Source organism: Mirounga leonina, unplaced genomic scaffold (genome assembly GCF_011800145.1).
Source record: "Mirounga leonina isolate KUSES-001 unplaced genomic scaffold, KU_Mleo_1.0 Mir_91, whole genome shotgun sequence".
Lineage (NCBI taxonomy): Eukaryota > Metazoa > Chordata > Mammalia > Carnivora > Phocidae > Mirounga > Mirounga leonina.
Window position 1 is genome coordinate 17,807,882 of NW_023270839.1, and position 17,891 is coordinate 17,825,772.

General features: G+C 39.9%; 1 protein-coding gene across 3 annotated transcripts in view; it reads left to right on the plus strand.

Moving 5' to 3' along the window:
* Nucleotides 1–17,600, plus strand: part of RAD51 (RAD51 recombinase) — a 32,058-nt gene extending 14,458 nt beyond the window's left edge. The window contains exons 4-10 of one of the 3 annotated variants that reach the window (XM_034993682.1): nucleotides 1,545–1,662; nucleotides 3,818–3,909; nucleotides 7,955–8,049; nucleotides 15,421–15,534; nucleotides 15,860–15,989; nucleotides 16,178–16,299; nucleotides 16,746–17,070. In XM_034993682.1, coding sequence (XP_034849573.1) covers nucleotides 1,545–1,662; nucleotides 3,818–3,909; nucleotides 7,955–8,049; nucleotides 15,421–15,534; nucleotides 15,860–15,989; nucleotides 16,178–16,299; nucleotides 16,746–16,869 — 795 coding nt within the window. In that variant the 3' untranslated portion in view covers nucleotides 16,870–17,070. Of the gene's footprint in view, nucleotides 1–1,544; nucleotides 1,663–3,817; nucleotides 3,910–7,954; nucleotides 8,050–15,420; nucleotides 15,535–15,859; nucleotides 15,990–16,177; nucleotides 16,300–16,745 lie in introns of all 3 variants that reach the window. The other 2 variants (XM_034993681.1, XM_034993683.1) reach the window with 2 other exon arrangements.
* The last annotated feature ends 291 nt before the right edge of the window (nucleotides 17,601–17,891 follow it).

The window sequence follows — 17,891 nt, forward strand, 5'->3', positions numbered from 1 at the left end:
TAGGTTCAACTAATCATTTGTGCCTTGACTTGATTTTTATGAGTTTTGGATTATTGAGTTTTAATAGTTTGTATCTTTCTAGGAATTTGCTTATTTCATTGAAGTTATCTAATTTGTTGGCATAGAATTCTGTTTTGGGGGGCGCCTGGGTGGCTCAGTTGGTTAAGCGACTGCCTTCGGCTCAGGTCATGATCCTGGAGTCCCAGGATCGAGTCCCGCATCGGGCTCCCTGCTCAGCAGGGAGTCTGCTTCTCCCTCTGACCCTCCTCCCTCTCGTGCTCTCTGTCTCTCATTCTTTCTCTCTCAAATAAATAAATAAAATCTTAAAAAAAAAAAAAAAGAATTCTGTTTTTGTAAGGTTGATAGTAATGTCCTTTTGTTCCTGATTTGTGATTTGAGTCTTTTATTTTCTTCATCTAGCTAAAGGTTTATCAGTTTTGCTGATTTTCAAAGAACCAACTCCTGGTTTCATTGATTTTTCTCTATTTCTAGTCTCTGTGTTATTAGTTTCTACTCTAATCTTCCTTCCTTCCTTCTGCTTAGTTTGTTTAGTGTGCTTTTTCTAGTATCTTTCATTTATTTTAGAGGAAAAAGCACGTGAGCATGAGCAGGAGGTGCAGAAGGAGAGGGAGAAAGAATCTCAGGCAGACTCCGTGCTGAGTATGGAGTCTGAAGCAGGGCTCAATCCCAGTACCTTGAGATCATGACCTGAGCTGAAACCAAGGGTTGGATGCTTAACCAACTGCACTATCCAGGCACTCCTGAATGCACTTATTTTTAAATTTTGGAATTAATTGGTAGACTGATTATTGAAAACTTATCAATAACTGAAAAATGGGATATAAATGTTTTCAACCTTGACAGTGTAAAAGAAAAGGTACAGCTGACAGAGATGGGGAAGGTAGACATGGAGGGAAAAGAGATTAAAGGACAGATGTCCTCATTTAACAAAGTAGGAGGTTAAGAGATACAGTCTGGTTGATGGAACAGGAAATGAGAATTTAAATATTTTGTTAGACTTCATACTGTATCATCACATTTGTCATAAGTCGGGCGAAGTACGTATGTGTGGGTCTATAATAGGTTTTTTTTTATTTACTATGTGGATGTATTACTTGAATTAGCAATTAAAAAATTAATTTCATGGAGTCTCTAGCTTATCCTTTAGTTGCCAGAGAGATAAAATAATCCCAGAACTAAAACTATTAGTATATTGACTTTTTATTTATTATTTTTTTAAGATTTTATTTATTTGTCAGAGAGAGAGTGAGCACAAGCAGGGGTAGTGGCAGGCAGAGGAAGAAGCAGGTTCCCTGCTGAGCAAGGAGCCCGATGCAGGACTCGATCCAAGGACCCTGGGATCATAACCTGAGCCGAAGGCAGACGTTTAACCGACTGAGCCACCCCGGCGTTCCTTTTGATGACTTTTTAAAGAGAAAGCACTCTGGAAATTTTGTTAGAATTTGTCTCTTCCTGCAGTATGTCTGATTCTTGTTTTACTAATAATCATATTTTGTTGATTTGACATTTCTTATTTTTCCCAGACTGAGGCAGCTAAATTAGTTCCAATGGGTTTCACTACTGCAACTGAGTTCCACCAAAGGCGGTCAGAAATCATACAGATTACTACTGGCTCAAAAGAACTTGACAAATTACTTCAAGGTATAGTAATCCCTTTTCATCTTCTGTAAACTGCAGTTAGCAAAGCATCCAAGTCACAGAACAAAACTAAAGTATTTGGGTAGAATTTATGTGTTAGATATGATTAAGAGATAAGAGAACTATCCACATTGAAGAAGTAAGACTGCTGCCGGGAGGAACCTTACTTATACTAACATTATCTGCCAATGAAATAATTGAATTTCTGTTTAATACTGCATTCAGAGAGAGAGTAAGCATCCTCTGCTTCCTTTAACACAAAGTGGAAAAATCTGATAAAACACTCCATGTTTGAATACTATGTTATAGTATCAGTGCCTGGTGGTGCACAGTAGTGCACACTGAACTTTTGGACTTTATGGAAACCTATGGTTTTTGAACGTCTGAAAACATTGCTGTCCTAAATTATTGCAAGGTTAGATTTGTTCCTTGTTGTTTCCCCAAATATTTAATCATTTAAGTTTTCTTTTATTTAGGGTGCAAAATAGTATGCATTCAGGAATATGTGCAAATTACTTAATATCTCTGTGCTTCATTTTTATTGTCTTCATGGTGAGGATAAAAAGACTTCCTACCTTATAGGTTATTGGAATTAAATGAAATGGTACATATATATGCATAGCACAATGCCAGGTACACAAGAAACATTTAGTAAATGTTAGATGATATCTCTATAATTTTTACATTTACTGCTTATTGACTTGTGATGGTATAGTTCTATATCTTGATTGTGGTGGTAGTTACATGAAGCTACAGATGTGATAAAATTGCAGAACTATACACATATATACAAATGAGATGAGTGCATTTATAACTAGAGAAATCTGAACAAACTCTGGGCTGTATCGCTGACAGTTTTCTGATACTGATACTGTGGTTAAGTAAGATGTTAACACTCGGGGAGGCTGAGTGAAGAATTCTTGGGACCAGGGTGCTGGGTGGCTCAGTCGGTTAAGCGTCTGCCTTTGGCTCAGGTCATGATCCTGGGGTCCTGGGATCGAGCCCTACATCGGGCTCCCTGCTCCATGGGAAGCCTGCTTCTCTCTCTCCTTCTGCCTGCCGCTCCCCCTGCATGTGCTCGCTCTATCACTCACTCTCTCTCTGTGAAATAAATAAATAAAATCTTTTTTATTTTATTTTATTTTTTTTTTTTTAAAGATTTTATTTATTTATTCATGAGAGAGAGAGAGAGGCAGAGGGAGAAGCAGGCCCCCAAGGAGCAGGGAGCCCGATGCGGGACTCAATCCCAGGACCCTGAGATCATGACCTGAGCCGAAGGCAGATGCTTAACCATCTGAGCCACCCAGGCGCCCAAATCTTTTTTTTTTTAAAGATTTTATTTAATTATTTTCCAGAGAGAGATGGGGGGAAGAGAGCGAGCACAAGCAGAGGGAGAGGCAGGCAGAGGGAGAAGCAGGCTCCCCACTGAGCAAAGAGCCTGATGTGGGACTCAATCCCAGGACCCCGGGGTCATGACCTGAGCCAAAGGCAGATGTTTAACCGACTGAGCCAACCAGGTATCCCTAAATAAATAAAATCTTTTTTTTTTTTTAAGATTTTATTTATTTTATTTATTTGAGAGAGAGCACATGAGAGGGGGGAGGGTCAGAGGGGACTCCCCGCCTAGCAGGGAGCCCGATGCGGGACTCGATCCAGGGACTCCAGGATCATGACCCGAGCTGAAGGCAGTCGCTTAACCAACTGAGCCACCCAGGCGCCCTTTTTTTTTTTTAAAGATTTTATTTATTTATTTGACAGAGAGAGACACAGCGAGAGAGGGAGCACAAGCAGGGGGAGCGGGAGAGGGAGAAGCAGGCTTCCCACGGAGCAGGGAGCCTGATGTGGGGCTCGATCCCAGGACTCTGGGATCATGACCTGAGCCGAAAGCAGGTGCTTAACAACTGAACAACCCAGGCGCCCCTAAATAAATAAAATCTTTAAAAAAAAAAAAGAATTCATGGATCCTCCCTGTACATTTCTTTGTGATTTTCTGTAAATCTAGAATTATTTCAAAATAAAGTATTTTAAAAGCTGTTGCTTGTTGAAAATTGAATTTCCAAATTATATATACATCTTTCTGATGAGTTCCAAAGACATTTCTAGGATTGTTTCTAAACATTTGTATTTTACTAAGAGGTGTTTCTTACTGCTCTTTTAGGAGGAATTGAAACAGGATCCATCACAGAGATGTTTGGAGAATTCCGAACTGGGAAGACTCAAATCTGTCATACGCTGGCTGTAACATGCCAGGTAAGCTTTTGGGCTCTAACCAAATCAGCAAATATTAGTTGATTGCTATTTGCAAGCATCTTTTGGGAGGGACATTAAGGGCACTTTATCCCTAAGACTCACTCCTACTGCAGAATTCTTCCACGTCCTAGAAACTTTCACGTCATTGTTTTCAGATTATTTCATCATTGTTTCAGATGTTTTCTTATCATCCACTATGCCTCCCCTGTTTTCACCTGCCTTCTTCAGTAGTCTGTATTTTATGATTCACCATTAAAGTCATTCCTCAGATATATATTCCCCACCTAGAGAGATGTCAGTCTTAGATGAACCCTTCTCAGAGGCTTCTTTGAGAACTGTCTTTTTTTTTTTTTTTTTCCTAAGATTTTTTTTTTTTTTTTTGAGAGAGCAAGAGAGAGCATGACTTGGTGGAGGGGAGAAGCAGACTCCCTGCTGAGCAGGGAGGCCGATGGCAGACTGGCTCCAAGGACTCCGAGATCATGACCTGAGCCAAAGGCAGACGCTTAACCAACTCAGCTACCTAGGCTCCCCATGAGAACTGTCTTTTTAGTGCCTGTTCCTTAATAGCTGATCATACTGGAGAAAAATCATACCATAAAGCTGATTGTCTTTACTTTAAATTCAAGTTGACAGATATCAGATTAACATTCAATACTGCTTGGCAGACCTACTAAATTTGTTGAGACATTCTTTTTCCCATTCAGTAAGACGGTTCTCATGCTTCGTTCTTTCTTCTCAAACCTTCATGCTCCTCTTGAACGCTCACTCAGCCAATGACCAACCTGCTCTTCACATCAAATTTATAAATCCACCTACAATTATACCCATCTTTTCTTATCTTGGGCTACAATGGAAAAAGTGTCCCTTTTCTTTTCAAAACCGCATGCTATCAGTGTGATCTGGTTACTACCTCTGATCACCTTCTCAAGGACTCTACTCCTCCATTTTCTGCTTTACCTCTGTATTAAGTATCTCTTCCAAAACTTTTTTTACTTATAGTTTCATTCATGGGAGGATTTGGAAACAGACACAGTGAATTAATGCCTAAGATCATGTTTTATTGAAATAATAGATTAGGGGGTGGCTCAGTAGTTTAAGTGTCCGACTCTTGATTTCGGCTCAGGTCATGATTTCAGGGTCATGCGATCAAGCCCTGAGCTGGGCGTGAAGCCTGCTTGAGAGTCTCTCTCTCCCTCCACCCTTCCCCCTCCTCCCCCCCCAAAAAAAGAGAGAAGAGGCGCCTGGATGTCTCAAAAGGTTAAGCGTCGGGCGCCTGGGTGGCTCAGTCGGTTGAGCGACTGCCTTCGGCTCAGGTCATGATCCCAGGGTCCTGGGATCGAGTCCCACATCGGGCTCCCTGCTCTGCAGGGAGCCTGCTTCTCCCTCTCCCACTCCCCCTGCTTGTGTTCCCTCTCTCTCTGTGTCTCTCTCTGTCAAATAAATAAATAAAATCTTTAAAAAAAAAAAAAAAAAGGTTAAGCGTCTGCCTTTGGCTCAGATCATGATCTCCAGGTCCTGGGATCGAGCCCCACATTGGGTTCCCAGTTCAGCGGGGAGTCTGCTTCTCCCTCTCCCTCTGCCTCTCCCCCGCTTGTGCATTCTCTGCCTCTTTTGCTCTCTCTCAAATGAATAAATAAAATCTTTTTTAAAAAGAAAAAGGATGCGGGGCGCCTGAGTGGCTCAGTCGTTAAGCGTCTGCCTTCGGCTCAGGTCATGATCCTAGGGTCCTGGGATCGAGCCCCGCATCGGGCTCCCTGCTCAGTGGGAAGCCTGCTTCTCCCTCTCCCACTCCCCCTGCTTGTGTTCCCTCTCTCGCTGTGTCTCTCTCTGTCAAATAAATAAAATCTTAAAAAAAAAAAAAAGAAAAGAAAAAGGATGCTAATTCATTAATTACAGAAAGGATTACATTTCACCAGCCTAAGAGCTAGAACTAGAGGTATAGAGAGGATGTTAGATTACGGCTTAAATCTAAACATTATCTGCTCTCATTTGTTCAGATTTTCTTACCTTAATGAAGTGAAACTCTTACATTAGATCTCTGTCTAATAATGAAGTTACATAAAGTTGAGAGCCACAGATCACAAAAATGAACAGACCATGTTTCTTTAAAGTACTAGACTAATTTTAAAATTCAGAGAAGGCAATTTATCATACATACCAATTTTAAATGCATATACCCTTTGACAGAAAATGTGGCTTACACAACTATTCACGTATAGTCAAGGATAAATGTACAAGGAATTTGCACCACAGCATTATAAAATGATGAAAGTTCAAAACAACCTACATCAATGTAAAATAGGAAGAAGAGTTAAATTATGGTACTATGAAAATAGCTAACTTGGTGGTGGTGTTCCCGTCCAGTAATACAAGATGACTGCAATGGCACTGAGGGGCAAGACGGAGGAGACAGAATGGGCTGGAGTGTAGAGTATGCGGTCCATCCCCTTGAAATTTGGCTCAATAATACACTGGGACCTTGTCCACTTTCTGTCAGTCTTCCTACCTATACCCAGACCTCTGGGTCTTTGTAGCTGGAAAAGAGCTTCCTCTCTTGCTAGCACTAAAGATAACAGAAAGTGAGAGAAATGGGGATCCTCATTCATCTTAATTCTTTAATTTTTAGCCCTTGAGTGTCAAGATTTTCTCCTCCCCAAAAAACTAAGCATTTGTTGTCCTCTTGGCCAGTGATTCCAAACCTTTCCTTTGTCAAGACCCTCTTTTGTTGTATACATATCCTTTGCTCCTTCCATGGATTCTTAGGATTTAAAAGATTTATCTGCCAACATTTGAAATGATAATCATTTTTCCTTTTCCGAATTAACAAAGCCTCTGTAACTGAGCTAAGGTCAGTGCCTTAGAGGTAGAGAATATCATCAGTTCTCGAAGTGCTTTCTGTATGTCAGGCACTGTCTTAACACTTTGTGAGTTACTTAATCTTCAGAACAATCCCATAAGGTGGGTTTTATCTACATTTTAAGGAAAGGACACTGGGATTAATATTCTAAAGTTTACACAGTAATGGCAGAACCACATATGAAGAGTGTTGTTTGAAAATGCATAGGTGATGATGATCTGGAAGATTACTTCTGGAAGATGGGAGTGATAAAGAAGAGCTTTCGATTTTTACTCATTTCTATATTGTGTGAATTTTTAATACAAGGATATAGTACTTGCATGATTTTTAAAAATATTTTCTCAGAAATAGGAAAAGAAAGAAAATTTGATGCTTCTTGGCCCTTACTGTGAAATGTCCTTAAAGGATTTTCCTCAGAATTTAAAGGTGAATTATTGCTCCAAAGTAGATTGCTAGGGTGGAAACTGCCCTTTAGCATCATTCACATAAAATTTGTAGAACTCAAAGGTGTCTGGCATAGGATGGGTAGCCTAAAACCAAGAATTCCCTAAGTAGCTCATAAGACAATATTGATGGCATTCCTCCCTTTTCTTTCCTTTTTTTTTTTTTAACTATTTTCCTTTTTCTCCTTTTGTTTATTTTTAACATCTGTAGATACTATTGGAATAAACCCCTTTTTTCTTCTCTCTCAGTCATCCTTTAAACTTACGAAGAATGCCCCTGGGACATTGCCAAGCCCCTTTAGGGACCCGCAGAAGCAAACTCAGCTTAATAAAGTGAAGTTTAAGTGTGGTCTGGATGTGACAAAATCAATTGGGTATTGGATCAGGGTCTCTAACTTATTAAAGCTAAGGTAGTAAATGATGTTTCAAAGGTTTGTACTCTTGAGAGAATTGTTCAATCTTGTGTTGGCATTCAGTCACAGAATTTTATCACCTACTTTGGACTGTATTTCCAAGCAGTCCAACTCTGGCAAGAGTCTAGCTTTGCATGCTGTGGAACACCAGGAGTTTCATATCTACTACTAGCTGTATTTCTATCAGAAGGGAATGCCTCCTCCTCTCTACTTCTGATTGACTCTTTAAAATGTTTTTTTCCCTTTGCTTTATTGGGGGTGCGTGGGGAAGTTGATTAGTTATATCAGAAGTACAGTGTTAATTTCCACACTGTTCTTTTTGTTCTGTCTAGCTTCCCATTGACCGAGGTGGAGGAGAAGGAAAGGCCATGTACATTGACACTGAGGGTACCTTTAGGCCAGAACGGCTGCTAGCAGTGGCTGAGAGGTAGGTTACTGAATTAGATGAGAGAAATCTTTTTTTTTTTTTAATATTTTATTTATTTGAGAGAGAGAGCAAGAGCTGGGGGAACAGAGAGAGAGGGAGAAGCAGGCTCCCCACTTAGCAGGGAGCCAGACACAGAGCTCAATCCCAGGACCCCAGGATCATGACCTGAGCCAAAGGCAGACGCTTAACTGACTGAGCCACCCAAGTGCCCCTAAGATGAGAGAAATCTGGCTGCACCTGTCACTGTAGTGATTGCCAGGGTTCGTATGTCTGAAGAGTGTTTCTTCTCTTACTGGTCTAAATCTCAAAGTTATATGTGTAGTTCAGAAGAATGACCTTCCTTAGAAAAAAAAGTACTTTTTTTTTTTTTTTTTTAAGATTTTATGTATTTATTTGACAGAGATAGAGAGAGAGGGAACACAAGCAGGGGGAGTGGGAGAAGAAGAAGCAGGCTTCCCGCTGAGCAGGGAGCCCGATGCAGGGCTCGATCCCAGGACTCTGGGATCTTGACCTGAGCCAAAGGCAGACGCTTAATGACTGAACTACCCAGGCGCCCCAAAAAAGCACTCTTTAAAATCTGTGAGTTATTGTCAGACTGGATAAAAAACTACATCCAACTATATGCTGTTTTCTAGAGAAACACTGTAGATTGAGAGACATAAATAGGTCAAAAGAAAAAATAATGGGAAGATACTGCATCCAAACAGAAACCGTAAGAGAATTGGCTATACTAATATCAGACAGTATAGACTTTAAGACAAAAAAAAAAAAAAAAATACATTACTAGAGATAAAGAGGAACATTTTATAATTAAAAAGTCAGTTCATTGGGAAAATAGAACAATTACAAACATATCCATACCTTAATAACAGGCTCCCAAATATGTGAAACAAAAACTGACATAATTGAAAAGCAAAATAAGCAATTTAACCATAATGGTTGGGGACTATATCTCACTTCAAAAAACATATAGCTACTGTACCTAATGGTGGAAGTCTGAATGCTTTCTCCTTAAGATCGCAAACAATACAAGGATGTCCACTCTCACCATTTACATTCCATTGAAGGTGGAATATACTGAATTTACTGGAGGTCCTAGCCAATGCAATCAGGTGAGAAAATGAAATCAAAGGCATCCAGATTGGAATGGAAGATGTAGAACTATCTTTATTCACCGATGAAATGATCCTGTATGTAGAAAATCCTAAGGAATCTGCATATACACAAAACTACTAGAACTAAGTTGAGCAAGGTTGTAGGATACATTGTCACTATGCAAAAAATCCATTGTGTTTCCATATACAAGCAGTATACAATTGAAAAATTAAGAAAACAATTCTGTCATTCACAGCACTGAATTCCATTCACTGTCAAAATGATCAAAAATCAAAATAGAAATAAATTTAACAGAAGACTACAAAACATTGCTGAAAGAAATTGAAGATCTACATAGAGAAACAGTCCATATTTATGGATTGGAAGACACAGAATTATTAAAGTTATAATTGTCCCTCAAACTGGTCTAGAAATTCAGCACAATCCTTACTGTAATTTCAGGAAGCATTTGGGCAGAAATCAACAAACTGATTATAAAATTTATATGGAAATGTGTAGGACCTAGAATAGCCAAAACATTCTGGGGTAACGGAGGAGAACAAAATTGGAGGTCTTGGTCTTGTTAATTTTAAAACTTACTATAAAGCAACAATAATTAAGACAGTGTGGTGCTGGAATGGGACAGACATGTGGATCAGTGGAACAGAATTAAGAATTCAAAAGTGAGCTCTTTCATTTATAGTCACTTGATTTTTGACAAAGATGCCAAGGCAATTTAATGGTTCCTTAATAGTTGTCTTTTCAATAAATGGTGCTAATGAAGGTGAATATCAACATGCAAAAAGATAAGTTTAGACCCTTACACTATACATAAAATTAACAAAAATGGATAATAGTGTGGTGAATCCTCAAAAAATTAAACATAGAATTATAGTAAAATTCATCAGTTCCACTTTTGAGTATATAAAGAATTGAAACAGGGACTCAGATACTTGTACACTGGTGTTCATAATAGCACTAGTCACAGTAGTCAAAGGTGGAAACACCCGGCTTATTCATCACTGGATAAATGGATAAACAAAATGTCATATAAACATAAAATGGAATAGTAATCTTAAAAAGGGAAATTCTTGGGCGCCTGGGTGGCTCAGTTGGTTAAGCGACTGCCTTCAGCTCAGGTCATGATCCTGGAGTCCCAGGATTGAGTCCCACATCGGGCTCCCTGCTCGGCAGGGAGTCTGCTTCTCCCTCTGACCCTCCTCCCTCTCATGCTTTCTGTCTTTCATTCTCTCTCTCTCAAATAAATAAATAAAATCTTTAAAAAAAAAAAAAGGGAAATTCTTGGGGCGCCTGGGTGGCTCAGTCGTTAAGCGTCTGCCTTCGGCTCAGGTCATGATCCCAGGGTCCTGGGATCGAGCCCCGCATCGGGCTCCCTGCTCCGTGGGAAGCCTGCTTCTCCCTCTTCCACTCCCCCTGCTTGTGTTCCCTCTCTCGCTGTCTCTCTGTCAAATAAATAAAATCTTTAAAAAAAAAAAAAAAGAAATTCTCACACATGCTACAACATGGATGAACCTTAAAAACATGCTAAGTGAAATAAGCCAGTTAAAAAAGGACAAAGATTGTAATGATTCCTCTTATACGAGGTACCTGAAGTAGTCAATTTCATAAAGACAGAAAGTAGAACAGTGGTTCCTAGGGGCAGGGAGTGAGGAGAATTGGGGGTTATTATTTGAGGGATACAGAGTTTCAGTTTGGGATGATAAAAAGCGGACATGGATGGTGGTGATGGTTGCACAGCATGGAATGTACTTACTCCACTGGAGTATACATTTTAAAAAGCTTAAAATGGTCAATTGTATGTCATGTATATTTATTATTATTGTATTATTTTATATTATAAATACATATCTGTTTATTCTCTCTGGGAGGAAAAACCAGAGGAAAGCTATTAAAGCTATTACTAAAGCTAAATCTCAAAATAGGTTTAATGTAGTGTATGCTTTTGTAAAGATCAGATTCTCCACATAGAATAGACTTGCTTCTGTAAAAGACTGATAGAATCATAAACATAGAAACTTAGGGTTCTCAAAGAATGCCTTGATTTTGCTTAAACAGATTCTCTTTTAAACTATAACATAAGGGAGTCGGTGTTGTACTTTTGGACTATAATGATTTTAGGTTAACATTAATATGAAAATACTACTTGGATTGAAGTGATATGATTGTCTTTTTGTTTGGGTTGTGGATAGCTTTATTCGGTATCATTTATTCAGAATTTAGGTATAAAAAAAGTGCTAGGTAAGAGAGGCTTAGTTTTTTCCCTCAAGGAATTTGTAGTCTAGTAAAAGAATGGTAAGGTAGCTTCTCACAAATGCCATAAAGAGGCCTAAACCAAGTTTTCTGGAAGTGCAGAAGAGGAAAATCACATCTATTTGAGAAGTGCAGAGAAGCTTTGTAAAGATGCAGGCATTTAGTTGTGCCTCAATAAATGGATAAAATCAAAATACCTTTGAAGAAATGGGGACCCATTAGGGTGCCTGGGTGGCGCATCAGTTGAGCATCTGACTCTTAATTTTGGCTCAGTTCGTGATCTCAGTCGTGAGATCAAGCCCCATGTGGGGCTCTGTGCTCAGCATGGAATCTGCTTGAGATTCTCTCTCCCTCTGCCTTTGCCCCTTCCCCCTCCTCTCTCTAAAATAAATCTTTACGGAAAAAAAAAAAAAAGAAATGCCCCATTATGGTATATTTAATGAGAGTGAAAATTGTCTTACTTGTGAATGCTCAAAGTGTTAAGCATTCATGTCTTAGGTAGCCATTACAGAGGTGGAAAAAATAATTTTTAAAAAATAGGAAATACCTTTATATACCAACAACAAGACAGAAGGAAGAGAAATTAAGGAGTCGATCCCATTTACAATTGCACCCAAAACCATAAGATACCTAGAAATAAATCTAACCAGGGGCGCCTGGGTGGCTCAGTTGGTTAAGCGACTGCCTTCGGCTCAGGTCATGATCCTGGAATCCCTGGATCGAGTCCCGCATCGGGCTCCCTGCTCGGCAGGGAGTCTGCTTCTCCCTCTGACCCTCCTCCCTCTCATGCTCTCTGTCTCTCATTCTGTCTCAAATAAATAAATAAAATCTTTAAAAAAAAAAAAAGAAAGAAAGAAATCTAACCAAAGAAGCAAAGAATCTGTACTCAGAAAACTATAGAATACTCATGAAGGAAATTGAGGAAGACACAAAGAAATGGAAAAACGTTCCATGCTCATGGACTGGAAAAACAAATATTGTGAAAATGTCTATGCTACCTAGAACAATCTATACATTCAATGCAATCCCTATCAAAATACCATCAACTTTTTTCAAAGAAATGGAACAAATAATCCTAAAATTTGTATGGAATCAGAAAATACCCCAAATAGCCAGAGGAATGTTGAAAGAGAAAGCAAAGCTGGAAGCATCACAATTCTGGACTTCAAGCTCTATTACAATGCTCTCATCATCAAGACAGTATGGTACTGGCACAAAAACAGACACATAGATCAGTGGAACAGAATAGAGAGCCCAGAAATGGACCCTCAACTCTATGGTCAACTAATCTTGGACAAAGCAGGAAAGAATGTCCAATGGAAAAAAGACAGTCTCTTCAACAAATGGTGCTGGGAAAATTGGACAGCCACATGCAGAAGAATGAAATTAGACCATTTCCTTACACCACACACAAAGATAGACTCAAAATGGATGAAAGACCTAAATGTGAGACAGGAATCCATCAAAATCCTTGAGAACACAGGCAGCAACCTCTTCGACCTCAGCCGCAGCAACTTCTTCCTAGAAACATCGCCAAAGGCAAGGGAAGCAAGGGCAAAAATGAACTATTGGGACGTCATCAAGATAAAAATCTTTTGCACAGCAAAGGAAACAGTCAACAAAACCAAAAGACATCCAACAGAATGGGAGAAGATATTTGCAAATGACATACCAGATAAAGGGCTAGTATCCAAAATCTATAAAGAACTTCTTAAACTCAACACCCAAAGAACAAATGATTCAGTCAAGAAATGGGCAGAAGACATGAACAGACATTTCTGCAAAGAAGACATCCAAATGGCCAACAGACGCTTGGAAAAGTGCTCAACATCGCTCAGCATCAGGGGAATACAAATCAAAACCTCAATGAGATATCACCTCACACCAGTCAGAATGGCTAAAATTAACAGGTCAGGAAATGACAGATGTTGGCGAGGATGCGGAGAAAGGGGAACCCTCCTACACTATTGGTGGGAATGCAAGCTGGTGCAGCCACTCTGGAAAACAGTGTGGAGGTTCCTCAAAAAGTTGAAAATAGAGTACCCTACGACCCAGCAATTGCACTACTGGGTATTTACCCCAAAGATACAAATGTAGTGATCCAAAGGGACACCTGCACCCCGAGGTTAATAGCAATGTCCATAATAGCCAAACTATGGAAAGAGCCTAGATGTCCATCAACAGATGGATAATGAAGATGTGGTGTGTGTGTGTGTGTGTGTGTATACACACACACATACACACAGTGGAATATTATGCAGCCATCAAAAAATGAAATCTTGCCATTTGCAATAACGTGGACAGAACTAGAGGGTATTATGCTAAGCGAAATAAGTCAATCGGAGAAAGACAATTATCATATGATCATACTGATAAGTGGAATTTGAGAAACAAGGCAGAGGATCATAGGGGAACGGAGGGAAAAATGAAATAAGACGAAACCAAAGAGGGAGACAAAACAGACTCAATCTCAAGAAACAAACTGAGGGTTGCTGGAGTGGTGGGGCGGGGGGAGGGATGGGGTGGCTGGGTGATAGACATTGGAGAGGGTATGTGTTATGGTGAGCGCTGTGAATTGTGTAAGACTGATGAATCACAGACCTGTACCCCTAAAACAATACATTGTATGTTAATAAAAAGAAAAAAAATAGCAAATACCTTATTTGCCTTTTTTTTTTTTTTTTTGAGAGTGAGAGTGGGAGAGCACGGGGTGGGGGGGGCCCACTAGAGGGGCAGAGGGAGAAAGAATCCCAAGCCGACTTCATGCCCAGCACTGAGCCTGACGTGGGGCTCCATCACATGACCGTGAGGTATGATCTGAGCCAAAATCAAGAGTTGAACACTTAACTGACTGAGCCACCCAGGCGCCCCTTATTTGCCTTTTTTAAATGTGAAGGAAAAAAAAATCATTGAGGTATAAGATGAATTAAGGTATCAGTTTGGGTTTTTTTAAGATTTTTTTCTTTTTTATTTATCTATTTGACAGAGAGAGAGAGAGGGAACACAAGCAAGGGGAGTGGGAGAGGGAGAAGCCGGCCTCCTGCAGAGCAGGGAGCCCGATGCAGGGCTCGATCCCAGAACCCTGGGATCATGACCTGAGCCAAAGGCAGACGCTTAACCATCTGAGCCACCCAGGCACCCCTAAGGTATCCGTTTTAATCATACTGGATACATGTCATATAATGTTTTAACTGTAACTAGTTATTAGCAAGGAAGAATAGGAGAAATGAAATCTACTTGTACTTCTTAAAGTTTTTTTTTTTTTTTTTTAAGATTTTATTTATTTATTTATTTATTCATGAGAGACAGAGAGAGAGAAGCAGAGGGAGAAGCAGGCTCCCAAGGAGCAGGGAGCCCGATGCGGGACTCGATCCCAGGACCCTGGGATCATGACCTGTACTTCTTAAAGTTTTGACTGCTTGCTTAGAAGGTTTTATTCCTAGGGGCGCCTGGGTGGCTCATGTGGTAAAGCATCTGACTCTTGATTTCAGCTCAGGTCATAATCTCAGGGTCGTGAGATGGAGCCCGAAGTTGGGTTCTGTGCTGGGCATGGAGCCTGCTGCAGATTCTCTCCCTCTGCCCCTCAAACCCCCTCTCTCCCTCTCTTAAAAAAAAAAAAAAAAAGGGTTTTATTCCTCTGTAACAACAATTTATATGAATTTAATTGGTCTTTGAGTGATTCGTTTTGTTTCAGTTCCAATTCTGTCATGTTGCATTGGTTTTTCCAGGAGAACATTTGGAACATGGTATTTGGAAATTTGTTTTGGCTTAGGAGTCCTCAAAGACTAAATCTGATTTATCCTGAAGTCCTGTTCAGCAGATCTACTCCAAAGCAGGTGCTGCTGTCATTTCTTTCTAGTTTGCCTGGACTTCTAATAGAAAGGGAATTAATATTCTTTAGCCTTAACACTTCTTACCTAATCAAGCAATCACTTTGCTAGAGATTAATTTCCAGTCTTCCTGAGTTTTCTTTGCAGTCTAAAAATGTTCTCTATTCGCTTCTAGATATGGCCTCTCTGGCAGTGATGTCCTGGATAATGTAGCATATGCTCGAGGGTTCAACACAGACCACCAGACCCAGCTCCTTTATCAAGCATCAGCCATGATGGTAGAATCTAGGTATGTGCTTAGTGGAAGACACTGAATCTTATATAGGCTATTTGGCCAAATTGATAGTAACTTGAAATAGAAATGGGGAGATTTAAGTTTTAGTTCTTAGTCTGACACTGTTGCATTGTGGTTCAGGTCAAGTCACTGCCATAATCCACTTGAACTTATTGGAAACTTTACACGTTATATAGTGTCTCAGACACGAATGCTGTACAAATATTTTAATAAAACATTTATGTACAAGTGTAACTGAATATGAAAGCTCAAGGTAGTGAGGAAGGGAGAATTTGACACAGGCTCGAAATAGGCTTCATAGATTCCTTGTTCACTGTAGGTATGCACTGCTAATTGTAGACAGTGCCACTGCCCTCTACAGAACGGACTATTCGGGTCGAGGGGAGCTTTCAGCCAGGCAGATGCACTTGGCCAGGTTTCTGCGGATGCTTCTGCGACTTGCTGATGAGGTAAGTTGTGGGATCAGGACAGAGAATGCCTACCTAATTTTCAGGGGCCTTGCTGGGAGGCCAGAACATCAGGGCCTGGTTTCACAGATAGGAAGATATATTAATCATTCATTACTTTGTGGGGAAAGGGGTGGCAGCAGTAAGGTCTTTTGGCCACAAAAAAATGACATTTATCCTTTCTCCATCAGTTTGGTGTAGCAGTGGTAATCACCAACCAGGTGGTAGCCCAAGTGGATGGAGCAGCCATGTTTGCTGCAGATCCTAAAAAACCTATTGGAGGAAATATCATTGCTCATGCTTCAACAACCAGGTAAAGTGATGGGATAGGCGACTTCGTCTTGGAATGTCATATTAACTGATGCAGACATGAAGATACATTTCCATTTAAATCCAGTTAAAGCTACCGTTGTATAATTAGACACATTTGCTAAACATAATTGTCATGCTCTAATATTAGTGCATATATTTGCTTTCATTTTATAAAGGAATTAATAGCCCTCAAATTTGCAAGACAATATGAAGGATATGCCTCTCCCTCATTTTTAAAAAATTGTTTCAATGTGGAAAATGTACTAAGGTGGGGGCAGGGTAGGAGTGAATTTCTCCGGGTTGGAAATATCCCTAAGGAATACAGAAAAATTCCCCAAAGTCCTAGGAAGTATATAGGTCTGAAAAAAAAATTAGATCTACCATAAATAAGAAAAATATTTTTAAATTATAACTTTCATCTGGTTGTTTTGTTTTGTTTTGGGTCAGACTGTATCTGAGGAAAGGAAGAGGGGAAACCAGAATCTGCAAAATCTACGACTCTCCCTGTCTTCCTGAAGCTGAAGCTATGTTTGCCATCAATGCAGATGGAGTGGGAGATGCCAAAGACTGAAACATTGGGGTTTTCCCTGTGATAAACCTTAAGTGCTACAGCCTAATGGAGAGGACTGCTCCCTGGGGTTCTTCATAGGCCTCTTCCTGTTGTGACTGCCAGAAAAAGGCTTCCGGAAAAACAGCTATTGTATCAGCTTTTCTGATGGTGTAAACAGGAGACAGGTCAGTAGTCACAAACTGATCTGAAGTGTTTATTCCGTCTGGAGTGTATTAATTTCCATGTGAATTATTTCAGGGGAAGCAATACCTTTCACATAGTGCCTTGACTCAGAACTAACAGCTGTCTACTGGACAATCTTTAGTTCTCTTGCAGACAGAAGCTGGGGAGACTGGATTCTTTATCTGAATAATGTTGAAATGCCTGTGTGGCAAAGAAAGTGGGTCTCCTCATAGGTTCTTTTCTTTCTGCCAGTAAAAGTCTGTCAGTCAGAAGCAGGTTGTTTAGTTTGCCTAAATTATCTTATGTAAGAATTTTTTAGTTAAGGGCTATGGAGCAGGCCTTCTGGACCGCCAGCCCTTCACCATCTACTTGGTTTTTTAACTGCTAAGAGTAACTCAAAATAATTCTGGAATCTTAAGCATTTAGGGGCTCTTTAAGTAGATTTAGTGTGGAGCTGCTAATAAAGTAGTTATTTGTGCTGTTTATAGGAGTTATTCTTGTATAAGCTGAATATTTCAAGATAGGGCCTTTAAAATAACTTTTTGGCACTGGCTGATCAGTTTCTATTGCTTTAAAATTGAAAAATTTTAAAGGGAAGTCATATATTCAGATGATTGAGCTTATTATCCTTCCGTCTAATAGAGATTATTACAAGATGAATATCCCATGACTTTCCAGTGACCTTTGTGAGTCTTATGTTGTAGAGTCCTAATACTTGTCCAGATTATTGTACTTCAGGGGTTTGAGATCCTCCTCTTCTTCAGACTTCTACTCAGGATGGCTTTTAACCAGCTCTTTGAATTTCAGAAGGCCTGTCTGCTAGTCCTGGGAGGAGAGGCACAGAAAATCTCTGCTGTTGC